Source organism: Lingula anatina, chromosome 2 (assembly GCF_051362555.1).
Source record: "Lingula anatina isolate TDL-2025a chromosome 2, LinAna3.0, whole genome shotgun sequence".
In the NCBI taxonomy this organism is placed as follows: domain Eukaryota; kingdom Metazoa; phylum Brachiopoda; class Lingulata; order Lingulida; family Lingulidae; genus Lingula; species Lingula anatina.
In genome coordinates this window covers 46598767-46623803 of record NC_141768.1, presented here as the reverse complement: position 1 = coordinate 46623803, position 25037 = coordinate 46598767, and the positions used below count along the sequence as shown (strand labels likewise).

The 25037-nt window shown below is 36.6% G+C and overlaps 3 protein-coding genes across 3 annotated transcripts; 1 reads left to right on the top strand and 2 right to left on the bottom strand.

The window, feature by feature from the left end:
• Nucleotides 1-142: 142 nt before the first annotated feature.
• Nucleotides 143-12290, top strand: LOC106167704 (uncharacterized). Its single transcript, XM_087004397.1, has 8 exons — nucleotides 143-264; nucleotides 1052-1136; nucleotides 1280-1345; nucleotides 9519-9682; nucleotides 9910-10054; nucleotides 10372-10398; nucleotides 11122-11849; nucleotides 11901-12290. Exons 1-8 carry the CDS (start codon nucleotides 214-216, stop codon nucleotides 12147-12149), a joined length of 1515 nt encoding a protein of 504 aa, XP_086860523.1. The 5' UTR covers nucleotides 143-213; the 3' UTR covers nucleotides 12150-12290.
• LOC147763766 (uncharacterized protein C17orf113-like) lies at nucleotides 5319-8535 on the bottom strand. The gene is made up of 3 exons (XM_087003271.1): nucleotides 6990-8535; nucleotides 6632-6846; nucleotides 5319-6476 (listed from the first exon to the last, which is right to left on the bottom strand). Exons 1-3 carry the CDS (start codon nucleotides 8147-8149, stop codon nucleotides 5932-5934), a joined length of 1920 nt encoding a protein of 639 aa, XP_086859397.1. The 5' UTR covers nucleotides 8150-8535; the 3' UTR covers nucleotides 5319-5931.
• Nucleotides 12291-12297: 7 nt separating the features above from the next.
• Nucleotides 12298-15466, bottom strand: LOC147763765 (uncharacterized protein C17orf113-like). Its single transcript, XM_087003270.1, has 3 exons — nucleotides 13961-15466; nucleotides 13603-13817; nucleotides 12298-13447 (listed from the first exon to the last, which is right to left on the bottom strand). The coding sequence occupies exons 1-3, from the start codon at nucleotides 15118-15120 to the stop codon at nucleotides 12903-12905; spliced, it is 1920 nt and encodes a 639-aa protein (XP_086859396.1). The 5' UTR covers nucleotides 15121-15466; the 3' UTR covers nucleotides 12298-12902.
• Between the last annotated feature and the right edge of the window lie 9571 nt (nucleotides 15467-25037).

The window sequence follows — 25037 nt, the reverse complement described above, 5'->3', positions numbered from 1 at the left end:
TGACATGCGTATGTACATTCGTCATATTTTTAAATCTTGTCCAGTCTACACAGAGGGAAATTGAACTTTGTCACTGCCATGAAGGATTCGTCATTTTTAAAAATAGCTAGATCTCAATTCTTGGCGACGCAATTGATTCACATAGAAACGTTGACGGTGTTTGACACATAATTTTAAGCAAAGTTCTTACATTTAGCAGGTCGTACTTCAGAAATGGCAGGATCGCAGGGACGCGATGCTTATCTCAGGCATGCTCTTTCCAAGGTTAGTATATATATTTGTACCTCATGAAAGTTCAGAGTGTTGTGAACCGTCCAAAATGACTTTCACTTAATTTAATAATTTTACTGAAATTCAGTGTAACAATTTCCATTAACGAATTAACTAATCTAAGGGCTCCAACATGACTCCAGATCCGACTGTGCCTTTCACTTTAATTTACGTGCACAGAGAATTATAAGCATAACAGAACAACCTCATATCTTCAGTTCCAAATCGAAAGTGTTTTTATTATGTACAAAAATTCAGAATTTATACACATTATCTACAGGTAATCTATGCGTGCCAGTGGCTGCTTCTTATTTACACAATAATGTGCAATATTAATGGATCATATGCATCTGTCTCAGGCATACCTATAGGCCTCTACAGAGAATAGCAATTATGTATGCAGGACAGAAGCAAATTAGATAATTACATGTTAACTAACTATGATAACACATTATGGAATTGGTGCAGGATTCCACAAGAGGTGTTAAAACATCACATGATATACCCAGGTTTATATTACATGTTATTTTATACTTTATTTTAAATAATTTGTTTTCTACATATCACTTTTGCTCTCTTGAGCATTTGTTATGGCTGTTTTAAAGATTTGCAAATAGAAGAAATATTGTGGAATGGCTGTAGCTTTTAGCATTATTGACTAAAGTCAGTTCTTTGTCGTATGTGATATGTATGGTCGTATATGACCCATATTTGTTGTATTAGAATGTATCAGATACAAATAAATGCACATAATTGTGGTATTATATTTTTTTTGTTCTAGTACCAGTATCCAGACCTAGCCAAAAGGGACATTTTGCAAGCATTCTCAAATTTCAAGGATTTGAGACCTAATATTGATAGTTTTGGTAAGGATTTTTAAGACTGGTATTTAACTTTTTGTAAAAAATATGAACTTAAAGTGTTGACTTCATCTCTTAGCCAGTTTCCCAGAGGGAGTATTTATGTATGTTCATGCTACAATTTTTTTATTTATTTTATCTTTTTGTAGTCTTTAATGATGGAAACAGAAAAGAGCTGTTGTGTCTTGAAGGAACCATACCAATTACATATAGAGGTAATATTGTTATGCATGAAGGTTCAACTCCTGACCATTACTGAACATGCTACTACACGTGTATATGTACATGCAGTGCTCATTATCAAATTTTATTGCTTTTTCAGCATATTTTATCCACCATTATACAAATAAAATGATAACCCTTACCTTTTGTCTTCGAATTTACAAAACTGATGAATATTCATATGTTCCCTTAGCAAAAAATCAAGCCTGCTGCAAGTTCGCAGCAAATTAGCTGCAATTATGCTGCTGAAATTTCTTCTTGCATATTTGCAGCAAATTTGCTGCAATATGGCTGCAAATTAGTAGCAATAAAATTTTTCTTGCAAACTCCTGCAAACTCGTTGCTGCAAATTTTAATTTTGCAGCAATATTGCTGCAATTTTACTGCAATATAGCTGCAAACTTTTCATTTTCGTTATCATTTATTTGTATAATGGAGGATAAAGTATGCTGAAAAAAGCAAAAATAAATAAATAAATAAATAAAATTGAAAAAAGTATTACTTTTGGAAAAATGGTCTGATCAGGCTGATTTTCAAACTTGACCCGTATACAAATAAAGTGATAATTTTTTTACCTTTTGTCTTCAAAGCTTACAGAACAGTGAATATCCATAAGGCCACACTTTTTAATTTTTATGGATGACATCCTCTGGGGACCCCGAAATCGGTGCGAGAGGGCGAAAAAAAAAAAAAAACAGTAAAAAAAAATGCTGCTTAAGTAAAGGAATGCTGTCAGTACACAGCTGGAAACACAAATTTACCACAGAAACACGTATCAAACTAACAATATGTCTTTATCCATGCTCTCAAAATATTAAAGCATTGTGAATACTTCGTAGAAAGGTAAAAAAAGTCATGAATAGACGGGCCCGTAGCCAGGGGGTTCGAAAGAACCACCCCTTTTGCTGGGAAAAGGTCCACTCTGGGTAAAATTTGATCTAGATACATTAAGTTTTTATGGAAAATGGTCCACATTTTTTCAAAAAAAAAAAAAAAAAAGAACCCCCCCTTTTGAAGTTGCTGGCTACGGGCCTGATAGACATGCTGCATATTACCCAATCTACCGGTATTTAAGGTTATTTCATGCATTTTGTAGGTATAACAATCAATAAAACAAATATCAAACAAACAGCATGTCTTTATTTGTATTCTCAGAATATTAAAGCATTATGAACACTACACAGAAATGTTAAAAAATGATGCAAAGATATGCTTAATACTACCAATTCTAAAAAAAGGTCATTTCGGTCGATGCCATTTGGTCTACTTCGACTCACATGAAGCAGCCAAACTGTCGGGTGGCCTGACCGACCTACAGCCCACCAAATACCTCGACGCCCTTTCGACCCTTTTTTTCGCTACAAAAAAAAAAAAAAAAAAACCTGGTATGTGTTGCTTTGGACAGAATATCACTGAAATTTTCCGGGCGATAATTGCTGGCTGCCGCCTGCCTTTCGCATAATTGTAAAAAAGTGGATATCTCCATGCCCAATATCAATGGCATAACAATCCAAAACGACGGCCCCGTTCTCTTTATGACTTTATATAATTAATTGTCCTGTAATTTGAAAGTAATCCTAGAGATGAATTTGATGGCAAAGCGGCCATATTTCCACGTGGCAGTAATACGCATGCGCAGAAAGCACATTTTCTGGCAAATTCAATAACGACGTTTGCGACAACCGACTTCGATGGGGGGGTGGGGGGGGGAGGGGTGGTTTTTTTTTTTTTTTTTTTTTGGAGAACGTACGAAAATCGGTGCGCGCGCAGGATGTCATCCATAAAAATAAAAAAGTGTAGCCTAAAATACATTAATGGTAAATCTGTTATCATGTATTGTGTAATAAAGTGTCAAAATAGAAATAAACTCAGATCAGTGCAGTTTATCAGAATCAATTCCTCACTATGTTCAGAATCTCAGAATGGAGCAAATTGGACATTTAAAATTGTACTATTGATATTTTTTCCATCTTAACAATTTTTTAGTTGATTATTTAAAAATAAATGTAAATTGGTTATTGTGTATTATGTAATAAGTGTTGAAAATGAAAATAGCAGATTACTTAATTGTGTACATATTGGCATTTTTAAGGTGTGTCTTTGAATTTCCATGAGCCTGAAAACCTTTGCTGGTCACATTTTCTAAATATCCATGATACCTGCAGTGTATAATTTAAAATTGATGGTTATTATAAGCTGTTCAGCATAATGTAACATTGCATTAACGCTGATAAAAAAATATTTTGTATACAGCCACTACAAATTCTCCAAAAGGAAAACTGTTACTTATTATATTTTAACTTACTAGAATGATTGACATACAGGTTAAATTGGCAAACTAGCTTGATTGGATTATTTTTCTTTCTTGTTGTGTACAAATTTGACAGCTCTGCTGCCTTGTTTGACTTATTTGACAGTTGTTGTTTGCGAACTAGTATCCCAGACAGCCTCAGTGATCTGGCCCATGTCTGGCCCAGATCTGGCAACGTCTGGCAATATCTGGGCCAGATTTTGCCAGACACTTGCCAGATCTGGGCCAAGTCTGGCAAAGTCTGGCATTTATGCCACATTTTGCCAGACACTTGCCAGATCTGGGCCAAGTCTGGCAAAGTCTGGCATTTATGCCACATTTTGCCAGATGCTGCCCAGACTTGGGCCAGATATGGTACTTTCATTTTCAATTTTTATTTTCTATTTATTCATTTTTTATTGATCAGTGAGCTGAATGCATTGAACTGACGTCATTTGATAAATTTTGATTTAATTTATCTCTGTCTCTTTTCTTCAAAGTCCCCTCATAAGTGTGCTATTTGTTTAATTTGACTTGACATTTGAATGAATTCACTGTTCTAAAACTTTTTTGAACTACTCGTTCCGCTGTTGTAAGATTCCGCTTTTTATGCTAAGCCGGTCAAGGACCCGGATGTAGCGTTTCTTAGAGTTATGGATATGAAAAAAGCACAAGCGTATCAAACTGATACTGTAAATGACAGCTTTGGACATGATAATCCAGGAGTGCATATACATTTGGTGTGGGAACCAATGCACAGAAGACATGGAGGAAATAGAGGAGGTGTTAATCTCAGTGTATTACCAGATTCAGGTGCATATTGTAATATCATTGATGAAAATACATGGAGAATGCTGAAATCCAAGAAAAATAAATGTGGCTCTTGTGGAGGACCAGAAAACAAACAGTATTATTCATACACGTCTGAGAAACCTTTAAAAGTGAAGGGAACATTTGAATATGACGTAAAGGCAAGCAAAGGAAGAGACCAGTAGTAGTGAAAGGACATGGGATTTGATATGAGTTGATTAGTTTTGAGAATTTTCAGTGTGGTTTAAGGAATAAAAGTTGGAGTTCATATGCTATTCTGCAAATGTTTGAAAAGACATTTTAAAGACTGAACTGTCAATTAACATGTTTTGAAAGGACCGTTTCTCTCCAAGAAAGGAAGGGATGTTGTGTTTGGACTTGACATTTGAATGAACTTTTGTTAACTTGGTAGAGTTACTTGTTCCATTGTTGATTCCTTTAATAATTATAAGCTTGTCAAGGAGGCGGGTGTATCATTTCTTAGTGTTATGGATTTGAAAAAAGCGCAAGCATTGCAAACTGGTTCAATTCATTGAGTGATTTGATTCGTGATGTGATTAATTCAAAAGCATTGATACTGGGGTTTGTTTTTGTGCACATGTAATTCTCTTTTAATTGTACATCTATATCTGTGCTGGAGTATACATATTTTTTTTTCAGAATTTACATGTATGTACAGTACTGTAGCCAGCATGCAAGTTGAATTGAAACAGTTACTGCATGGTTATTTATAATTTTGTTATAACTCTCCATCATCTAAAAAAGAATGTTTTTTCATTCATTATTCAATATTTATTCATTACAAAACTATATTCATTAGTGATTATTATTATTAATGATATGTTTGAATTAGTTTAAAAATGACAATGCAGTGTTCTCAATAATTTTTTTAAAATCCGAGTCCATGGGACTCACATGTTTGACAAAATGTGAGTCCCATGTAAATTTTCCGAGTCCTTCTCTTGAAGAAGAAAAAAAAAATAAGTACCATTTAGAATTGCACAAATGTGTTTATTGAAATACATGTAACAGGTCAAAATTATGTAAAAATATAGCAAAATAAAAATATAACATCTTACAAAACATCTTTTTAAAAATAAAATTCTGCAGACTCATTGTACCAGGACTAGTCTACTAGAGAACGAAACTCAGTAAGTTTCTGTCAAATAAAACCAGTACTTTTCTGTTTTAGAAATATTGACTTTAAAACTACTTTGAATGCTTCCAAGATCATTTACAGTACGGTAATGACTCGATCTTTTCAATGGGGAAAAATTACAAAATTTTCAACGATGTAAATTTTATATCATGAAAATATATTTCTGTGTAGCATTTGTGGCTCTTTTTCTGTACAGAATAGAACAAAAAGGCAGCCTGCTTTTCAGTTTTGTAGCTACCATTCAATAGTTATGTTCTGATTTTAAGAAAATGTGACTTAAAAAATACAGCATCTGTAAAATTTGTAATTTTTACCCATATTCATTGCCTTCTCTGTCGGATGGCTCGAAACTTGAGTTTAGCCTGTGTGTAATCAAATTCCGCAAAATGCGGACCATTTATTGTTATCTTCATAATATTCTGCAGCTGTGCCTCACTAAGTCGGTTCCTACATTTGGACTTATTTAGGTTTTGGGCAGAAAAACCTCTTTCACATGATGCACTGTTGAGGGGGATGCACAGTGCAATTTGTGCCATTGTAGTGAAATCAGGAAAATCCTGATCGTGATTCTGAATGAGATTTTCACAATGGGATGTGAAGGTTAAATGCCTGCATAAGAATGTGTGATGCTTATATGGTACAAAGTCCTGTTGACACCTCTGAGTGTCAATAACATCAGCATGTTGATCATTGGTGTAGTGGTTGATAAGGAATTGAAGTTCATCTCCACCGTATGCTCCAAGATCTGCAGCAGCTTGTGGATATCTCTGTGGGTTGAGTAGCTTGTCCAAAGCTTTCAAACAATCCATAGTGTCTACTGGAAATCTGTCTTCAAGGTTCTCATTCAGAGTAGTGAAGAAAGCATCTGAGAAAACACAAAAATAAAATGAGTTAGTGAACTGTTAGTCTGTTAGAATAAATGAATATATACAAATGATTTAAACCAATATCTGAGTTTGATAGACTGAAACAACTTGTCTTGAGATATTATCTGATCATTATAGTAGTAATAAATTGTACCTTTCACTCTGGCAAAAGTAGCAACTTTGGCTTCAGTTCGGTTTACTGCTGTTTCCCTGTAGTTTCCATTGTCAGTCACCGCTCTATCCATCTGGTTTAGTGTGAGCAGGGAATCAGGATGTTCAGAGAATGTATGCAGTGAACCTCTAACTGTCTCCAAACTTCGGTTAGCAGTGTCAAAATCCAAGCACTCCCGTTGAAAACACTTTGATAGCCTGTATTAATAAAGTAGAATAAATTTCTTTAAACTAGCCTGCATTAATAAAGTAGAATAAATTTCTTTAAACTGGAATCAAAAGTGACAATATGTTATGAAAATTAAAAGTTAAATTGCATTATGAAAAAATATTAGTTATACCTGCTGAATAGTGGTAGTATATCTACTAAAAGGCAAGTCAAGGCCAGGAAGAGATAATCATCAACTTTGTTGAGGAGCCCTCTGGCAACAGCATTTCCATTGGCCGCTTCTTCTCCAAGACAAACAACAAGGGGTGACCAGCAGTTCAAGATGGCAACAACAGCCTGTTCCAGGGAGAGCCAGCGAACAGCCAAAGGTTGCTTCAGTGTGAGAAACTGGTCATCTTCCATCAGATCATATACAGCTCGGAGTCTGTTGTATCTTACCGCAGAATTTTGGAAGAACTGGTAGACTGCATTGACTGTTTCTTGGTAGGATTTAATTTGTTCCACTGAAGCCGCAGCTTGACCCACTGCTAAGGCCAGTTTGTGAGCCAGACAATGAATATGTACAAGATATGGATTTCTGCCCTTTAACTGTACTCCCACACCTGTTCGCCGGCCAGTCATCACAGCAGCTCCATCACTACCCAGACCCATGACTTTAGAAGCTGAAATGTTGTATCCTTCCATCCACTGTTCAATTGCAGCCACAATTGTATCAGCTTTCCCATCTGGGACATTCAGGTTGGCAGAGAAAGAAGTTCTGGCTTTTCCACCTACAACAGTCTGGACATAAATAATCAATTTTTTGAAAATTGCAATGTCGCAACTTTCATCCACTTGAATGCCTATGTATTTACTTTTCTCTATGGCATTTTTCATGTCATCCTCAATAGTATCTGACAGACACTGAACCATTTCATTTACCACTCCAGCTGACGTATAGTGTCCCTTCATTGACTGAAGTAGGCAAAGGTCCGGGTAGAGATTTAGAGCCAAGTTATGAGATACCAAAAAGTACACAGTTTTCATCTGATGACCGAGGTTGTCATCTGTTTTTTGTTCCGCTGTGGATATAGCCCGCTGTAGAGCTGACTGGCCCTTAAGAGTAGAAGCCGCTTGCTTATGTTGTTCGGACTGCACGTGTCGAACAAGTGTAGATCTCTGGTAATCACTGCATCCCGGATCAGTTGTAAAAACGTTACTCTTCTTGGCACGTTTACAAATGGAGCAAAACATAAAGTTGTCCGTGACATAAAGCCAGTCTTTAAAACTGGGCTCTTCCAGCCAGGTTTTGTTGAAAGTCCGGATCTTTTTTTTAGCATGGGACTGCGCCATTTTGAGACATTACAACCACCTGCATTCGGCACACCTCGGTCTTTTTCGTCAGGGATAACCTCAGCCGTAATGAGCGCCATTTTGCGTATTGCGTCATTCGGTAGATGGCGCACTAAGTGACGTGACAGGCCCAGCAAACTGCCAAACACGGTGTGTTTTTGTAAATTAATACGCTAGTTTCACCAAACACATCACTCATTCTGTATAATTTCCGTGGTCATTAAGATAATCATCCCTTTCAGTTGTTTTTTTTATCTCTCCCACTAATCATCCGCCTAAACAGGACCGCATTTTTTTTCGTCCCTGGGACGAAAGGGTGTTGATTATTTTACGTCCTTTTTAATTTCATTGCGTTTTTTACATATTGGGACGCCGTAAATGAGAACACTGCAATGTATAATATTATTTAGGTTGAGGTGTGCAAAAATATTTCCCCCTCAAATCCCCCCCCCCCCATGTACATGCATAATTAATTACAATTTTTGTAATTTGTGTTAAGTCAGATTCGATGAGCAGCTTTGTGTTGAAAAAAAAATTGTTGTTATAACTGTTTTCTTTACATGTATGTAAGTGACATTTCCTCCTGTTAAGTGTCTGTATATTTGCCTTTTTGCAGTGTGGTTTTTTTTTTTTTTTTTTTTTTCAAACATACAAATTGTTTTGTACAAAAAGACAAGGAGTGGCCCTTAATTTATTGCATGTTAGTTGCCAGCAAGGTTATATAATGTGTAATAATTTTGTTTAGGGTTTTAGCACAGAATAAATACTTGAATCTTGAATCTTGTATGTCTTTTTTTATAGTTATCTTATTGAATAATTAAAAATAATTAAAAAAAGAAAAAAAAAAAAACAATCTGGGCCATATGTGGTCCATGTCCGGCCCTAATCTGGCCCACATCCGGCATGCCATACCTTTGCCAGATATTGCCAGATCTGGGCCAGATCTGGCCACATGAGCAAATGTGAAATAATAAAAAAAAACAATCTGGGCCATATGTGGTCCATGTCTGGCCCTAATCTGGCCCATTTAAATATGATCTGGCCCACATCTGGTCCACATCTGGCATGCCATACCTTTGCCAGATATTGCCAGATCTGGGCCGACATCTGGCCACATGAGCAAATGTGGACTGGGCCAGATGTGGCAATGTCTGGGCCAGATCTGGCCCAAACATTGCCACATCTGGCCCACATCTGGCAAGCCATACGTAGGCCATACCTTTTGCCAGACATTGCCAGACGTTGCCAGATCTGGGCCAGATGTGGGCCAGATCACTGAGGCTGTCTGGGATGATGCAGACCAGTATTTTCCCCCCAAGTTAAAAACATAATTGCATATAGCAAACCTGTCTTAATCTCCACAATTTAGGTACTACTTTTAACATACCAGTTTGTCTGTGGCTGTTGCAGACCCATCCATATAACCCACCAATGGTGTACGTAAAGCCAACAGCTAATATGCAGATCAAGTCAGGGCAACATGTAGATGCCAATGGAAGAGTGTATATTCCATATCTTCATGAGTGGAGACATGTATGAAACTATTTTTTTATTCCAGTAAATTCAGTCATAATGAACTGAAAAATAGAATACTGATGTCAGTGCTAAGACCACCGAAACTTGTCAGAATTAAGTATTTTTGGTGATTTTGTGGACTTTTTACAATGGTGTTTCAATCTAAATTGTTTTATTTTACTAATAAAGATTCAGCTTAATTAGTCATAATTTTCTATTCGAGCAAAATAATTAATTTATTTCAGCCACAGTCAGACCTGCTTGGTTTAATACAGATAATGTGTATAATATTTGGTGATAACCCGCCAGTGTTTAGGAAGGAAGCTGAGGGCAGTTCCCCTAGGGCAGGGTACGTGCGTACACCAATAGGACTGTCATATCCACTAGCAGGTAGATTGTTCATTATATCATACACACACCCATAATGTCAATAAAATAATCCAGCAACAATTACAACCCAATTTTTTTTCTTGTCTATAAAATCATAATTCTAAAAGAAAAATTTAAGTTTCTCCAAGCTATGATATTATCTGGCCAATTTGGGCATTAATTAATATAACTTAAATTACTGCCTTTTTGGTAAGATTTGATATATGTTAACACTTTGTAATTGTTTACTGTTTTATACTGTAAATTCAAGGTTTCATTTTTGTAACACTGTTACATATTATTAATAATTATACTCCAGGTTGTACTTTTTCTTACAGGTGGTGGCACACCATACCCAATGCAATGTAAGTGCAGCAGTGTGGTTTATAAGCATAACATCTAGATTTAACTGTTCTGGAGTTTCAGAAAGATGCAAGTTGAATGAAAAAAATTTGTTTTGTATTGTACATAACATTTTTACTCAAACAAGAAGTGTGCTGAAAAACAAAAATACAGCAAATACAAATAATTGGAATGCATTTATGATATGAGGAGATATCTGTTTATATGCATGTTTCAAGAAAAACAAACTACTTCAAAGGAAAACATATTTACTAGCTGTTTTAATGTTTTGTGTCAGTTTTGTACATGTATATGAAAATGTGGAATGGTGTAAGTGCATCCATGAATCCATGATTGTTGCACTTTTGTTTGTTTTCTGCTTAGGATAGCACTATCCAGCCTTGATGAAACCGAATGCTGTCTTATAGAGGCATTAATGATTCCAACATGCATGACCCAGTGGTCTTGTACATTTAAGATCCTCCTGTCATTTTTTCATGTCTTAAATTGCCCCTGTAGAAAATCTCATTTTTGGATCGGAATTGCCTTGAGGGTATTTTAAAGCTATAATTTTGTCCTTTTCTTTACCACGGTGTCCCTGTTACTCTGTGTTTCTAGCACTGATGCCCAAGTTTGCATCCCCATTGGAGCAGCCCTGAGCACAGCCATATGTTTGTCATGTGATGAACGCTGTATATTTGTTGCAGTCAAACCTTGCACAATATCCCTTTTGATTCTTCTTACAGGTACAACACCTTTTCAGCATACACCAGATGCGTCACAACCAAATTCTACCAATCTGGCCCTTCACCGTTCCTCCATACAGCAAGACATGTTGTCCATGTTCATGGAGGACACCATCATAGGTACGAAGTTAAAGGTTACCTTCATTGGTGAGAGGGGAACAGGTGGTCAAGGAGATGCACAGAAAGACGCATACTGTGCATTTTGGAACGAGTTCTTCTCCACGTCAGCATGTGGTGAATACGAGAAGGTGCCGTTGCTTTCCCCCAGATATGGTCGAGAGGAGTGGAAGGCAGTGGGCAGGATCCTTTTGAAAGGCTACATCGACTGTGGTGTCTACCCATTGCAGTTATCACTGGCCTTTTCTTCGGCTTTCATCCTCGGAGAAACCAGTGTTTCATCAGATATGCTACTGCAGTCATTTTGCATGTATCTCCCAGAAGCTGATCGCAAGATTGTTGACAAGGCTTTATCTGGGGAAGACCTTGATGAAGATGAACAAGATGACTTGCTGGATTTGCTTACCCGTATGGATTGCAAAGGAATGCCCACAAAAGAAGACATGTGCAACACAGTTCTGCAAATTGCACACAAGAAACTAATTCAGGAACCAAAATATGCAATGGATGCAATGGCTGAAACTGCATGTGGACGGTTGCAGATACTCCTCCCTGATGTGGAAAAACTACGACTGATGTACAAAAGCAAAACACAAACTGCATGTAAGAAAGTTTATTAAGCTTCTGAACTGCACACCTGCAAACAGAGAAAAATCTGATGCCTTGGATATCTCAAGCAGTTTATCAAAGGCCTGGATAATGCCATGCTCAAGAAATTTCTGAGGTACTTCACCGGGTCAGATCTCATTTGCATGTGCCACATTGATATCTCCTTCAACCGTATGGTTGGTTTGGCCAAGGCATCACAGGCTCACACCTGTGGACCTCTGATAGAGCTTCCCTGCACATACTGCTCTTACCCTGAGCTTTGCCAAGAGTTTATGGCCATCTTGGAAACCGATCACATTTAGGGCACTCTTATTACTGCAGATTACAGAAGCCAATCGTAGTTTCTATAAATAGGCACTGTGCTTTACATATACACATTCATAGGACAAGCGAGTGAGTGACATCATGCCACAAACTCTGTTTGGATAGTATATATATAGCTCATCAGTGTTCTCAATAATTTTTTTAAAATCCGAGTCCATGGGACTCACATGTTTGACAAAATGTGAGTCCCATGTAAATTTTCCGAGTCCTTCTCTTGAAGAAGAAAAAAAAAATAAGTACCATTTAGAATTGCACAAATGTGTTTATTGAAATACATGTAACAGGTCAAAATTATGTAAAAATATAGCAAAATAAAAATATAACATCTTACAAAACATCTTTTTAAAAATAAAATTCTGCAGACTCATTGTACCAGGACTAGTCTACTAGAGAACGAAACTCAGTAAGTTTCTGTCAAATAAAACCAGTACTTTTCTGTTTTAGAAATATTGACTTTAAAACTACTTTGAATGCTTCCAAGATCATTTACAGTACGGTAATGACTCGATCTTTTCAATGGGGAAAAATTACAAAATTTTCAACGATGTAAATTTTATATCATGAAAATATATTTCTGTGTAGCATTTGTGGCTCTTTTTCTGTACAGAATAGAACAAAAAGGCAGCCTGCTTTTCAGTTTTGTAGCTACCATTCAATAGTTATGTTCTGATTTTAAGAAAATGTGACTTAAAAAATACAGCATCTGTAAAATTTGTAATTTTTACCCATATTCATTGCCTTCTCTGTCGGATGGCTCGAAACTTGAGTTTAGCCTGTGTGTAATCAAATTCCGCAAAATGCGGACCATTTATTGTTATCTTCATAATATTCTGCAGCTGTGCCTCACTAAGTCGGTTCCTACATTTGGACTTATTTAGGTTTTGGGCAGAAAAACCTCTTTCACATGATGCACTGTTGAGGGGGATGCACAGTGCAATTTGTGCCATTGTAGTGAAATCAGGAAAATCCTGATCGTGATTCTGAATGAGATTTTCACAATGGGATGTGAAGGTTAAATGCCTGCATAAGAATGTGTGATGCTTATATGGTACAAAGTCCTGTTGACACCTCTGAGTGTCAATAACATCAGCATGTTGATCATTGGTGTAGTGGTTGATAAGGAATTGAAGTTCATCTCCACCGTATGCTCCAAGATCTGCAGCAGCTTGTGGATATCTCTGTGGGTTGAGTAGCTTGTCCAAAGCTTTCAAACAATCCATAGTGTCTACTGGAAATCTGTCTTCAAGGTTCTCATTCAGAGTAGTGAAGAAAGCATCTGAGAAAACACAAAAATAAAATGAGTTAGTGAACTGTTAGTCTGTTAGAATAAATGAATATATACAAATGATTTAAACCAATATCTGAGTTTGATAGACTGAAACAACTTGTCTTGAGATATTATCTGATCATTATAGTAGTAATAAATTGTACCTTTCACTCTGGCAAAAGTAGCAACTTTGGCTTCAGTTCGGTTTACTGCTGTTTCCCTGTAGTTTCCATTGTCAGTCACCGCTCTATCCATCTGGTTTAGTGTGAGCAGGGAATCAGGATGTTCAGAGAATGTATGCAGTGAACCTCTAACTGTCTCCAAACTTCGGTTAGCAGTGTCAAAATCCAAGCACTCCCGTTGAAAACACTTTGATAGCCTGTATTAATAAAGTAGAATAAATTTCTTTAAACTAGCCTGCATTAATAAAGTAGAATAAATTTCTTTAAACTGGAATCAAAAGTGACAATATGTTATGAAAATTAAAAGTTAAATTGCATTATGAAAAAATATTAGTTATACCTGCTGAATAGTGGTAGTATATCTACTAAAAGGCAAGTCAAGGCCAGGAAGAGATAATCATCAACTTTGTTGAGGAGCCCTCTGGCAACAGCATTTCCATTGGCCGCTTCTTCTCCAAGACAAACAACAAGGGGTGACCAGCAGTTCAAGATGGCAACAACAGCCTGTTCCAGGGAGAGCCAGCGAACAGCCAAAGGTTGCTTCAGTGTGAGAAACTGGTCATCTTCCATCAGATCATATACAGCTCGGAGTCTGTTGTATCTTACCGCAGAATTTTGGAAGAACTGGTAGACTGCATTGACTGTTTCTTGGTAGGATTTAATTTGTTCCACTGAAGCCGCAGCTTGACCCACTGCTAAGGCCAGTTTGTGAGCCAGACAATGAATATGTACAAGATATGGATTTCTGCCCTTTAACTGTACTCCCACACCTGTTCGCCGGCCAGTCATCACAGCAGCTCCATCACTACCCAGACCCATGACTTTAGAAGCTGAAATGTTGTATCCTTCCATCCACTGTTCAATTGCAGCCACAATTGTATCAGCTTTCCCATCTGGGACATTCAGGTTGGCAGAGAAAGAAGTTCTGGCTTTTCCACCTACAACAGTCTGGACATAAATAATCAATTTTTTGAAAATTGCAATGTCGCAACTTTCATCCACTTGAATGCCTATGTATTTACTTTTCTCTATGGCATTTTTCATGTCATCCTCAATAGTATCTGACAGACACTGAACCATTTCATTTACCACTCCAGCTGACGTATAGTGTCCCTTCATTGACTGAAGTAGGCAAAGGTCCGGGTAGAGATTTAGAGCCAAGTTATGAGATACCAAAAAGTACACAGTTTTCATCTGATGACCGAGGTTGTCATCTGTTTTTTGTTCCGCTGTGGATATAGCCCGCTGTAGAGCTGACTGGCCCTTAAGAGTAGAAGCCGCTTGCTTATGTTGTTCGGACTGCACGTGTCGAACAAGTGTAGATCTCTGGTAATCACTGCATCCCGGATCAGTTGTAAAAACGTTACTCTTCTTGGCACGTTTACAAATGGAGCAAAACATAAAGTTGTCCGTGACATAAAGCCAGTCTTTAAAACTGGGCTCTTCCAGCCAGGTTTTGTTGAAAGTCCGGATCTTTTTTTTAGCATGGGACTGCGCCATTTTGAGACATTACAACCACCTGCATTCGGCACACCTCGGTCTTTTTCGTCAGGGATAACCTCAGCCGTAATGAGCGCCATTTTGCGTATTGCGTCATTCGGTAGATGGCGCACTAAGTGACGTGACAGGCCCAGCAAACTGCCAAACACGGTGTGTTTTTGTAAATTAATACGCTAGTTTCACCAAACACATCACTCATTCTGTATAATTTCCGTGGTCATTAAGATAATCATCCCTTTCAGTTGTTTTTTTTATCTCTCCCACTAATCATCCGCCTAAACAGGACCGCATTTTTTTTCGTCCCTGGGACGAAAGGGTGTTGATTATTTTACGTCCTTTTTAATTTCATTGCGTTTTTTACATATTGGGACGCCGTAAATGAGAACACTGCTCATAATTATATATAATTTACCTGCATAGTCTCTGCATGTTTGAGCATTTATAGCAGAAGGACCTGTTTTCAAGAGCTGATTTCATGACGATTTATGTTTGAAACCATGGTAAACCACACTTCTGTGGAAAGATAAAACCTTCAGTGTACAGGTACAAAAAAGGAACCTTGTATCCGAGAATGAATCTTCATCAAGGTTTGATTTTGCCCATTTTGGTTGAACATTCTTGGTAATACATTTTTGATGTTATGTGTAGTAGATAAAGCTATAATTTTGTTTTTATGTTTGTACATTTGACAGATTTGCTGCCTTGTTACTTTATTTATAATTTTTATTATTATTATTTTATTTATTATTATTTTTTTTTTTTGCATTTTGAGATGCAGGATGTGTAGGTTATAGGTTCACTGAACACTTGAACACTGCTGGTTATATGCAGTGTAGATGGGCTGGTGATCTAGTCTTTCTCTGTATTTTTGTCTGTTGAATGATGGAATTACTAGATTTAAATTATAATTATACATTTTAATATGTTAATTGTTGGTTTATGTGTACAGTGTGAGTTTAACTCACTAGTTTTAATTTGTAAACCTTTTAAGCTATAGTTGTAGTTAGTTTTTACAGACATTGTGAGTTTGACTCACTAGTTTTAATTTGTAAACCTTTTAAGCTACAGTTGTAGTTAGTTTTTACAGACATTGTGAGTTTGACTCACTAGTTTTAATTTGTAAACCTTTTAAGCTACAGTTGTAGTTAGTTTTTACAGACATTGTGAGTTTGACTCACTAGTTTTAATTTGTAAACCTTTTAAGCTACAGTTGTAGTTAGTTTTTACAGACATTGTGAGTTTGACTCACTAGTTTTAATTTGTAAACCTTTTAAGCTACAGTTGTAGTTAGTTTTTACAGACTTTGTGAGTTTGACTCACTAGTTTTAATTTGTAAACCTTTTAAGCTACAGTTGTAGTTAGTTTTTACAGACTTTGTGAGTTTGACTCACTAGTTTTAATTTGTAAATCCTTAAAGTCATACTAACTCTTTGTTTTGGCCAAAAATTGGATTTTCCTGGAGTAAACAGCAATTTTCACGTACTTACCAATGGTCAACTTAGTCTAGGGTTTTTTTTTCCTAAATGTTTGGTTCTTAAGAGATTTTAACTGATGGAGCCCTCTCTGACATTGCATAGTCACGCGATATCGAGCGATATTTTCTGGTGACCTACTTAAAAACCGCGGGAAAAGCAGACAACAACAACACTACATAACAATAATATAAGATTCATAAGATATAATCATCTTATTGCTCAAAATGCATTTATATCTACAATGTGTGCTATTCTGGGCTTTTTGTTATCCAACGCACTGTACAAAAACTCGCAACTTACGTCTGCATATTGCATCAGTCGTTTGGTGCCATATATATGTTATTTTGGTCTCGAATGAACGCGAGAATCTGCGTGACAACCAAACGTCATTGGCAATGGATGTCTTGATGACCGGGAAGAAAGGCATCGAAAGCCCTATTGACAAGCATAGATTTTAGTTTTACTACAATAACGGCCATTTTAGTGGTAAAATGCTATAGAATATATATTTCCATGCGTTGTTTACAACCCAGACAGCCTCAGTGATCTGGCCCACGTCTGGCCCAGATCTGGCAACATCTGGCAATGTCTGGCAAAAGGTATGGCCCACGTATGGCTTGCCACATGTGGGCCAGATGTGGCAATGTTTGGGCCAGATCTGGCCCAGACATTGCCACATCTGGCCCAGTCCACATTTGCTCATATGGCCAGATGTCGGCCCAGATCTGGCAATATCTGGCAAATGTATGGCATGCCAGATGTGGGCCAGATGTGGGCCAGATCATATTCAAATGGGCCAGATTAGGGCCAGACATGGACCACATATGGCCCAGAATGTTTTTTTTTTCTTTTTTTTAATTATTTTTAATTATTCAATAAGATTACTATAAAAAAGACATACAAGATTCAAGATTCAAGTATTTATTCTGTGCTAAAACCCTAAACAAAATTATTACACATTATATAACCTTGCTGGCAACTAACATGTAACAAATTAAGGGTCACTCCTTGTCTTTTTGTACAAAACAATGTATATTTGAAAAAAAAAAAAAAAACTACACTGCAAAAAGGTAAATATACAGACACTTAACAGGAGGAAATGTCACTTACATACATGTAAAGAAAACAGTTATAACAACAATTTTTTTTCAACACAAAGCTGCTCATCGAATCTGAATTAACACAAATTACAAAAATTGTAATTAATTATGCATGTACATGGGGGAGGAGTTTGAGGGGGAAATATTTTTGCACACATTGTCATTTTTAAACTAATTCAAACATATCATTAATAATAATAATCACTAATGAATATAGTTTTGTAATGAATAAATCTTGAATAATGAATGAAAAAACATTGTTTTTTTAGATGATGGTGAGTTATAACAAAATTATAAATAACCATGCAGTAACTGTAATTCAACTTGCATGCTGGCTACAGTACTGTACATACATGTAAATTCTGAAAAAAAAAAATATGTATACTCCAGCACAGATATAGATGTACAATTAAAAGAGAATTACATGTGCACAAAAACAAACCCCAGTATCAATGCTTTCGAATTAAATCACATCATGAATCAAATCACTCAATGAATTGAACCAGTTTGCAATGTTTGCGCTTTTTTCAAATCCATAACACTAAGAAATGATACATCCGGCTCCTTGACAAGCTTATAATTATTAATGGAATCAACAATATGGAACAAGTAACTCTACCAAGTTAACAACAGTTCATTCAAATGTCATGTCAAAACACAACATCCCTTCCTTTCTTGGAGAGAAACGGTCCTTTCAAAACATGTTTATTGACAGTTCAGTCTTTAAAATGTCCTTTCAAACATTTGCAGAATAGCATATAAACTCCAACTTTTATTCCTTAAACCACACTGAAAATTCTCAAAACTTATCAACTCATATCAAATCCCATGTCCTTTCACTACTACTGGTCTCTTCCTTTACGTCACATTCAAATGTTCCCTTCACTTTTAAAGGTTTCTCAGACGTGTATGAATAATACTGTTTGTTTTCTAGTCCTCCACAAGAGCCACATTTATTTTTCTTGGATTTCAGCATTCTCCATGTATTTTCATCAATGATATTACAATATGCACCTGAATCTGGTAATACACTGAGATTAACACCGCCTATATTCCCTCCATGTCTTCTGTGTATATTGCATTGGTTCCCACACCAAATGTATATGCACTCCTGGATTATCATGTTCAAAGCTGTCATTTACATGAATAATAGTTTCAGTTTTGCAGACTTTTGCAAAGTGATCCAACGTTCCATGTTTTCTCAGTCAGGGCGTTTCTACTTCGTTTTTCATGTCTAAACTCGTAATGTTTAGACTGGCTTGGTTTGTCAAATGACTTCGGTTTCATCATACTCACAGTTTCTGGTGTTCCAATTTCATTCAAAGCGTTAACTGTCTAATGTATATTCATGTTTCTAACCTGTGTTTGGGAGAGTCCTGAAAATATCTTTTACACCTGTCCCTGCTGAATGCAACATAAGCGCGCGTCTCCTCTGTCATGTATTTTTAATTTTCTATCTTTTTTCATTATTCATGCCGTCCGTTGGTTTTGAAAAGATCAATCTTTTCCGTCAGCGAAGAGGTTAAAACTGTCTAGCCATCGCGTCGAGCGTGACCCTAATGTCTCCGGACTTCTGTACGGTTCGAATTCCGTAATTTCACATTTTTCCTCCATTTTTTCAAAGAAAGTTGGCTCACAGTTTTGCACTAGTGTTAATCCTCGTCGCCAGTGTTGATGCCTTCGAAATAAATCGCATCACAAATCAAATCACTCAACGAATTGTATAAGTTTGATACGCTTGTGCTTTTTTCATATCCATAACTCTAAGAAACGCTACATCCGGGTCCTTGACCGGCTTAGCATAAAAAGCGGAATCTCACAACAGCGGAACGAGTAGTTCAAAAAAGTTTTAGAACAGTGAATTCATTCAAATGTCAAGTCAAATTAAACAAATAGCACACTTATGAGGGGACTTTGAAGAAAAGAGAGAGAGATAAATTAAATCAAAATTTATCAAATGACGTCAGTTCAATGCATTCAGCTCACTGGTCAATAAAAAATAAATAAAAGAAAATAAAAATTGAAAATGAAAATACCATATCTGGCCCAAGTCTGGGCAGCATCTGGCAAAATGTGGCATAAATGCCAGACTTTGCCAGACTTGGCCCAGATCTGGCAAGTGTCCGGCAAAATGTGGCATAAATGCCAGACTTTGCCAGACTTGGCCCAGATCTGGCAAGTGTCTGGCAAAATCTGGCCCAGATATTGCCAGACGTTGCCAGATCTGGGCCAGACGTGGGCCAGATTACTGAGGCTGTCTGGGAATGTATTTCTTGCGGAATTTTGAATCTCAAAGGAAGCGTTATTATTGCTTTAAAGCTAGAGTGTAATTTAATTTTTGCTAACTGTGAGTTTGTCTCACTATAGTTTTGATTGTAAATCTTAAAAGCTACATTTGCAGCTCAATTATATGCAGACTGTGAGTTTGACTCACTATAGTGTTAAGTTGTATACCTTTAAAGCTGTAGTCGTGGTTAATTTTTGCCAACAGTGCGAGTTTGACTCACTTCTTTTAAGTGGAAAATCTTAAAAGGTACAGTTGTATAATGTTTATGCAGACAGTTGAGTTTGATTTCCTAGTTTAAAGTTGTAAACCTTTAAAGCTACAGTTGCAGTTTGTATCAGTTCCACTTAATAATAGCTAGTTTTAAGTTTTAAAATCTTTTAGGTTATGGCATTAGCTCCTTTAAGTTGGTTGTACATGTAATTTTATGAGACATGGCAGATATACTAGTCGTTTGGTTGTACATGTAATTTTATGAGACATGGCAGATATATTAGTCCTTAGCTTCCCAGCCTTCTGCTTGAACAAGAAGAGTGCCTATAGTCCAGTTTCATCAGAGTCCTACATCCCCTAACTTTGGCTGTGGACCATTCTGAAATATTCCCTAAAACCCATCTTCCTAAACTTCTTGTTCTTGAAGGAAATTATCAACTTTTGCTGATATAATATAGTCTCCTACTTTTATATGATATACCTGTGAACTTATATGATATACCTGTGAACAAAAAAGGTCTGCAATAAACCTGATTATGCTTTTGCACTCTATCAGTGTTGTTGTTCATTGAACAGTTTCCACCAAAATATGTATTGTCATCATCATCATTTAGAGCCTATAGTGTTCCACTGTTGGACAAAGGCCTCAGCATGCTTTTTCCATTGTTCCTTATCCTGAGCCTCAGATTTCCAGTTTGGCCAAGGTTTCTTCTTCCAAGACTTCCAGTAGTCATCTAATTCATCCCTCCATCGTTTGACCGGCCTTCCTCTTTTTCTTTGTCCATACCTTGGGGTCCATTCTGTAAGCCTGATTGTCCACCTATTGTCCTTCATTCTTTTGACATGTCCTGCCCACCTCCATTTCATTTCTTTAACTGTGAGCAGTACGTCCTTAACTTTGGTCTGTTCACGTAACCATACATTCGTTTTCCGCTCTCTTGGACTGATGTTCAACATAATCCTTTCCATCTTTCTCTGAGCTACTTGTAGCTTGTGTTCCATGGAGGCATTCAGTGCCCAGGTCTCTGAGCCATAGGTGATTGCCGGCAGCACACATGCATTGAACACTTTCTTTTTCAGGCAGGTAGGAAGGTTGCTCTTGAAGATGTCATTGTGCTTCCCATATGCTGCCCATCCTGCTTTTATCCTTCGTTTGATTTCTTTCTCCAGTGTTCGATCACTAAGGCTGAACCGTTGCCCAAGGTATATATACTCTTCTACTGCTTCTATTTCTTTGGTATTGACCTTCACTGTGCAAGGGGTGGTTAGTGGTCCAAACATCACCTTTGTCTTACTGGTTTTCATCTTTAGCCCACTTTTTGCGCTTTCATCTGCTAACGCCTGCAGCATTTCTTCGAGGTCTTTTGCATCATCTGCTACTATTATGATGTCGTCTGCAAACTTAAGGTGATTGAGCTTGGTACCATCTATGTTTATGCCCTTGTCCTGCCATTCTAGCTCCCTGAATATACGTTCCAATGCTGCTGTGAACAGTTTAGGAGAGATTGTATCTCCTTGGCGTACACCTTTCTTGATCCTGATCTTATTGGTGGTCTTGTGTAGTTTGACTGTTACAGAGCTATCGGTGTATATGTCTCTGAGGACGTCTATGTATCCATCTTCGATCCCTAGATCTTGCAGGGATGCCAGTATATACTGGGTTTCTACTGAGTCGAAGGCTTTTTCATAATCAACGAATGCTACACATAGTGGAATGTTATACTCGAGACATTTCTCTTTGAGCTGGTTGACAGTGTGCATATGATCTGAAACCTGCTTGTTCCTTTGGCTGTGCTTCATCTAGTTGTCTTGTTAGCCTTTTGGTCAATATTTTGGTGTAAATCTTGTACAAGTTAGAAAGTAAGCAGATGGGTCTGTAATAAACCATGGCTTGGACATAATAAGATGCCGCGTTTCATGTCCTTTCCTTTTTATGTCCAAGACCGTGTCAACAACTAGACAGTTTAGTGCCAAAAGTTGATATTTAAACAAGATAAATTAAGACAAATTTTAAGTAATAAGCAAAAAAAAACTTTACATGTTAAAGAACTCGGAAAAGGAGTGTGTCTGTCACAATGATGTGGACACTGAACACAACCATGCACTCTGTGATTTGGCATCTGCCATTATTTTCAGTTGTACTTCTCTTAATTAGTTTACTACATATAACCCTGTCAGGATCTGAAGAATGTGATCTGTTTGTCACATCTAACACAATTTTGTACTTGAATGTTCTCAGCACTTCTCTACCAAAAAACATCACTTGCATCGAACACCCTGCAATTTTCCTCAGTAGCTTAATGGAATACTTACATGTATACTATATTTCGCCTTTTTAAAATGATGAAAAACTATTGACTTGGTATGAAAAAAGATACAGCTACTTCATCAGAGAAATTTTATTACTGCACGGAATGTGATTACACTGTATGGTTATTACTGCCCGCTTTACAATGTCATATAAATTAAAGTAGTTTAAAGAGGGATTCCGCTGAACCTGTATTTGTATGCATTTTATTTCTATGTTCAGAGAAAAAATTTGCTGGAGAGATTATTAAATTATGAATTAAAAAAACTTTCTTTGAATTTATATTTATGCATGCATATCAAACTATATTAATAGTAAGAGCTGATCCAATCTTGATTCCGTGATTCTTTTAGATTGTGATTATCTCAAACATCCAGTGATTAGTGACAGAAAAGAGCCTATCCCCTTATCTCCCTAGCAACCAAAGATGGCTGATGACAACTTGGATGCCAGGTAATTGAAAAGGCCATGGACTGGGTTTCAGGGCAGACTGATGTTAAATTGTTGCTAGTCAAAGCAAGCTCTTATGTAAAGTGCTGTAATTTGTATGCAGATATCATACAGGTAATGACAACTGGGATGCTGAGTTGCTATGAGGACAGCCAGATTGAGCTCTGATCTATAATCGAGACTGATACTTTGTCAGTCTTTGTGAAGAATATTGCAGGTAAATTAGTGTCTAAATTGTTTGTGAAGATTTTGGGCATCTGCACATGTAGTTGCAGTAATACGCAAAAATAAGTGGTATTTTAGAGGCACATTGTCACTGCAGATTAATATTATGAGAGCTAGGCCAGTCAAAATCTTTGTGAGGAAGAAGCTATTGTATAATCATCTTAAAGTATGCATGAATAATTTGTACATTTGAATTTCTCCTCATATTTTGTGGTAGTTAATGCTGAAGATGTTTACAGATTTTAAACCATAGCTTGTTCACATCCTAGGCTCACTAAAATAATTGTTTTGGGATGCTAAACTGGTTAGTCCTGGTAAAATTTGGATATATACTGAAGTTGTAGGCCTTTATCAACTTTATTAAATGTGCAAGATTTATTGTACTTTGTGATTGCAACTTTTGTACTGAGTTACATTTAAAACTGAAGTATCACTCAGGCCAGTTTACAGAGTTTTGTCAGGGTACTGGCTGTACCGTACTTAGAATATCCTACAGTATCCCTGGAATTCTTTTTTAAAAGGGAATACAATTACCAAGAAAGTTTTTTTTTTTTTTTTTTTTTTTTTTTTTTTTGTGAAAAATCAGTCAGCCTGCAGTATGTTACAAAAAAAGACAAAATTGTTAACTTGTTGAGAAAAGGTCAATAATTGGAGTTTCAGATCTACATGGCTTTCTAAATTTCCGTTACTGGCCTAGTGAACTGTGGACCTGGTACATACTGTACTAGTACAATCCCTTCTGATTTATGCACCATTTATAAGCCTCCTTCCACATATGGTTATGTTATGGTAAGGTTGCCCGTTAATGTTAGCTGATGTTTGAATTTATTTCTGTCCTGCATCACCAAAACTGCACCTGAAAAACTGTTTGGCAAAGGACAGCTAGGGGAACAGGAATTAGGAACAGGACAGACAGGGATTTCAGTGACTCTCTGCCAGAGGTTTGATAATATTTTACATGTATTGTTGTACTCTGATATAATGTATGGAGTGAATTAAATGTACATAAAACATTGTTCAAGAATGGTTCTTTTATATTTCATTTAGTGTTGGGAAATGTACAATGTATGCACATAAAGTTGTTTTGTAAACATAGACTTTATTCCTCTCTGATGTAACCAACTTAAGTTTTGCTAATAGAACAAATAAGAAAGCACTTCAAAATGCAAACAGTACATTAGTCTGTGAACTGTTTTTTGGGGTGAAAAGTAAAAAGAACAACACTTGTATAGTAGTCACTTGAATCGGCAAATTTGCATTGCTTTGCATAAGCACAAAAGATATTATTAACTTTTAATTGTGAAAGCAAAAAGTTAACATGTGCAAGTTTGCTCAGGTTCCAATGGCATTTTTCAAGTCTTGTCCTTGTTTGACTTTTTTTGGGAGAACGTAATCATTATAGGACAAAGTCCTGAGAGCTTTAACCATGCCATTTCTCTTAACCATTAGAAAACATTCTGTTCAAGAAAAACAAAATCATTATAATGCAGTAAGCTCCAATATTTTTCTCATTTTAGAGAATGTTTTTCAGGGACAAGAAAATGTTGTTTTCCAGTTGCAGTTGTTCAAATAAGTAAACCCCATTAACCTACCATTATTCATGGTTTGATTTGTGTGTGAGCTACAGTATTATAGTTACTTACTCTACTCATACTTTGTAAATCAACATCTTAACAGCACAACTTCCTTGAAACAATAACTTGGGGTGCAAACTGCAGGTAATTAAGTTTTTTTAAAGAAAAAAACAGTGCATAAGAATGGGAATTTAGACAATATAAAAGGCTTATTAGGGAATTTAAAAAATGAGGGTTAACAGAGTCTTAATTGTCACTGAATTGTAAAAAGCAGATATATTTTTTCAT

Coding starts and splice junctions, on each gene's coding strand:
- LOC106167704 (XM_087004397.1), top strand. CDS start 214: ATGGCAGGATCGCAGGGACGCGATGCTTATCTCAGGCATGCTCTTTCC. Junction 1,137..1,279: donor ACCTAATATTGATAGTTTTG/GTAAGGATTTTT, acceptor ATCTTTTTGTAG/TCTTTAATGATGGAAACAGA. Junction 9,683..9,909: donor ATCTTCATGAGTGGAGACAT/GTATGAAACTAT, acceptor AATTTATTTCAG/CCACAGTCAGACCTGCTTGG.
- LOC147763766 (XM_087003271.1), bottom strand. CDS start 8,149: ATGGCGCAGTCCCATGCTAAAAAAAAGATCCGGACTTTCAACAAAACC. Junction 6,847..6,989: donor ATACTACCACTATTCAGCAG/GTATAACTAATA, acceptor TTATTAATACAG/GCTATCAAAGTGTTTTCAAC. Junction 6,477..6,631: donor TACTTTTGCCAGAGTGAAAG/GTACAATTTATT, acceptor GTGTTTTCTCAG/ATGCTTTCTTCACTACTCTG.
- LOC147763765 (XM_087003270.1), bottom strand. CDS start 15,120: ATGGCGCAGTCCCATGCTAAAAAAAAGATCCGGACTTTCAACAAAACC. Junction 13,818..13,960: donor ATACTACCACTATTCAGCAG/GTATAACTAATA, acceptor TTATTAATACAG/GCTATCAAAGTGTTTTCAAC. Junction 13,448..13,602: donor TACTTTTGCCAGAGTGAAAG/GTACAATTTATT, acceptor GTGTTTTCTCAG/ATGCTTTCTTCACTACTCTG.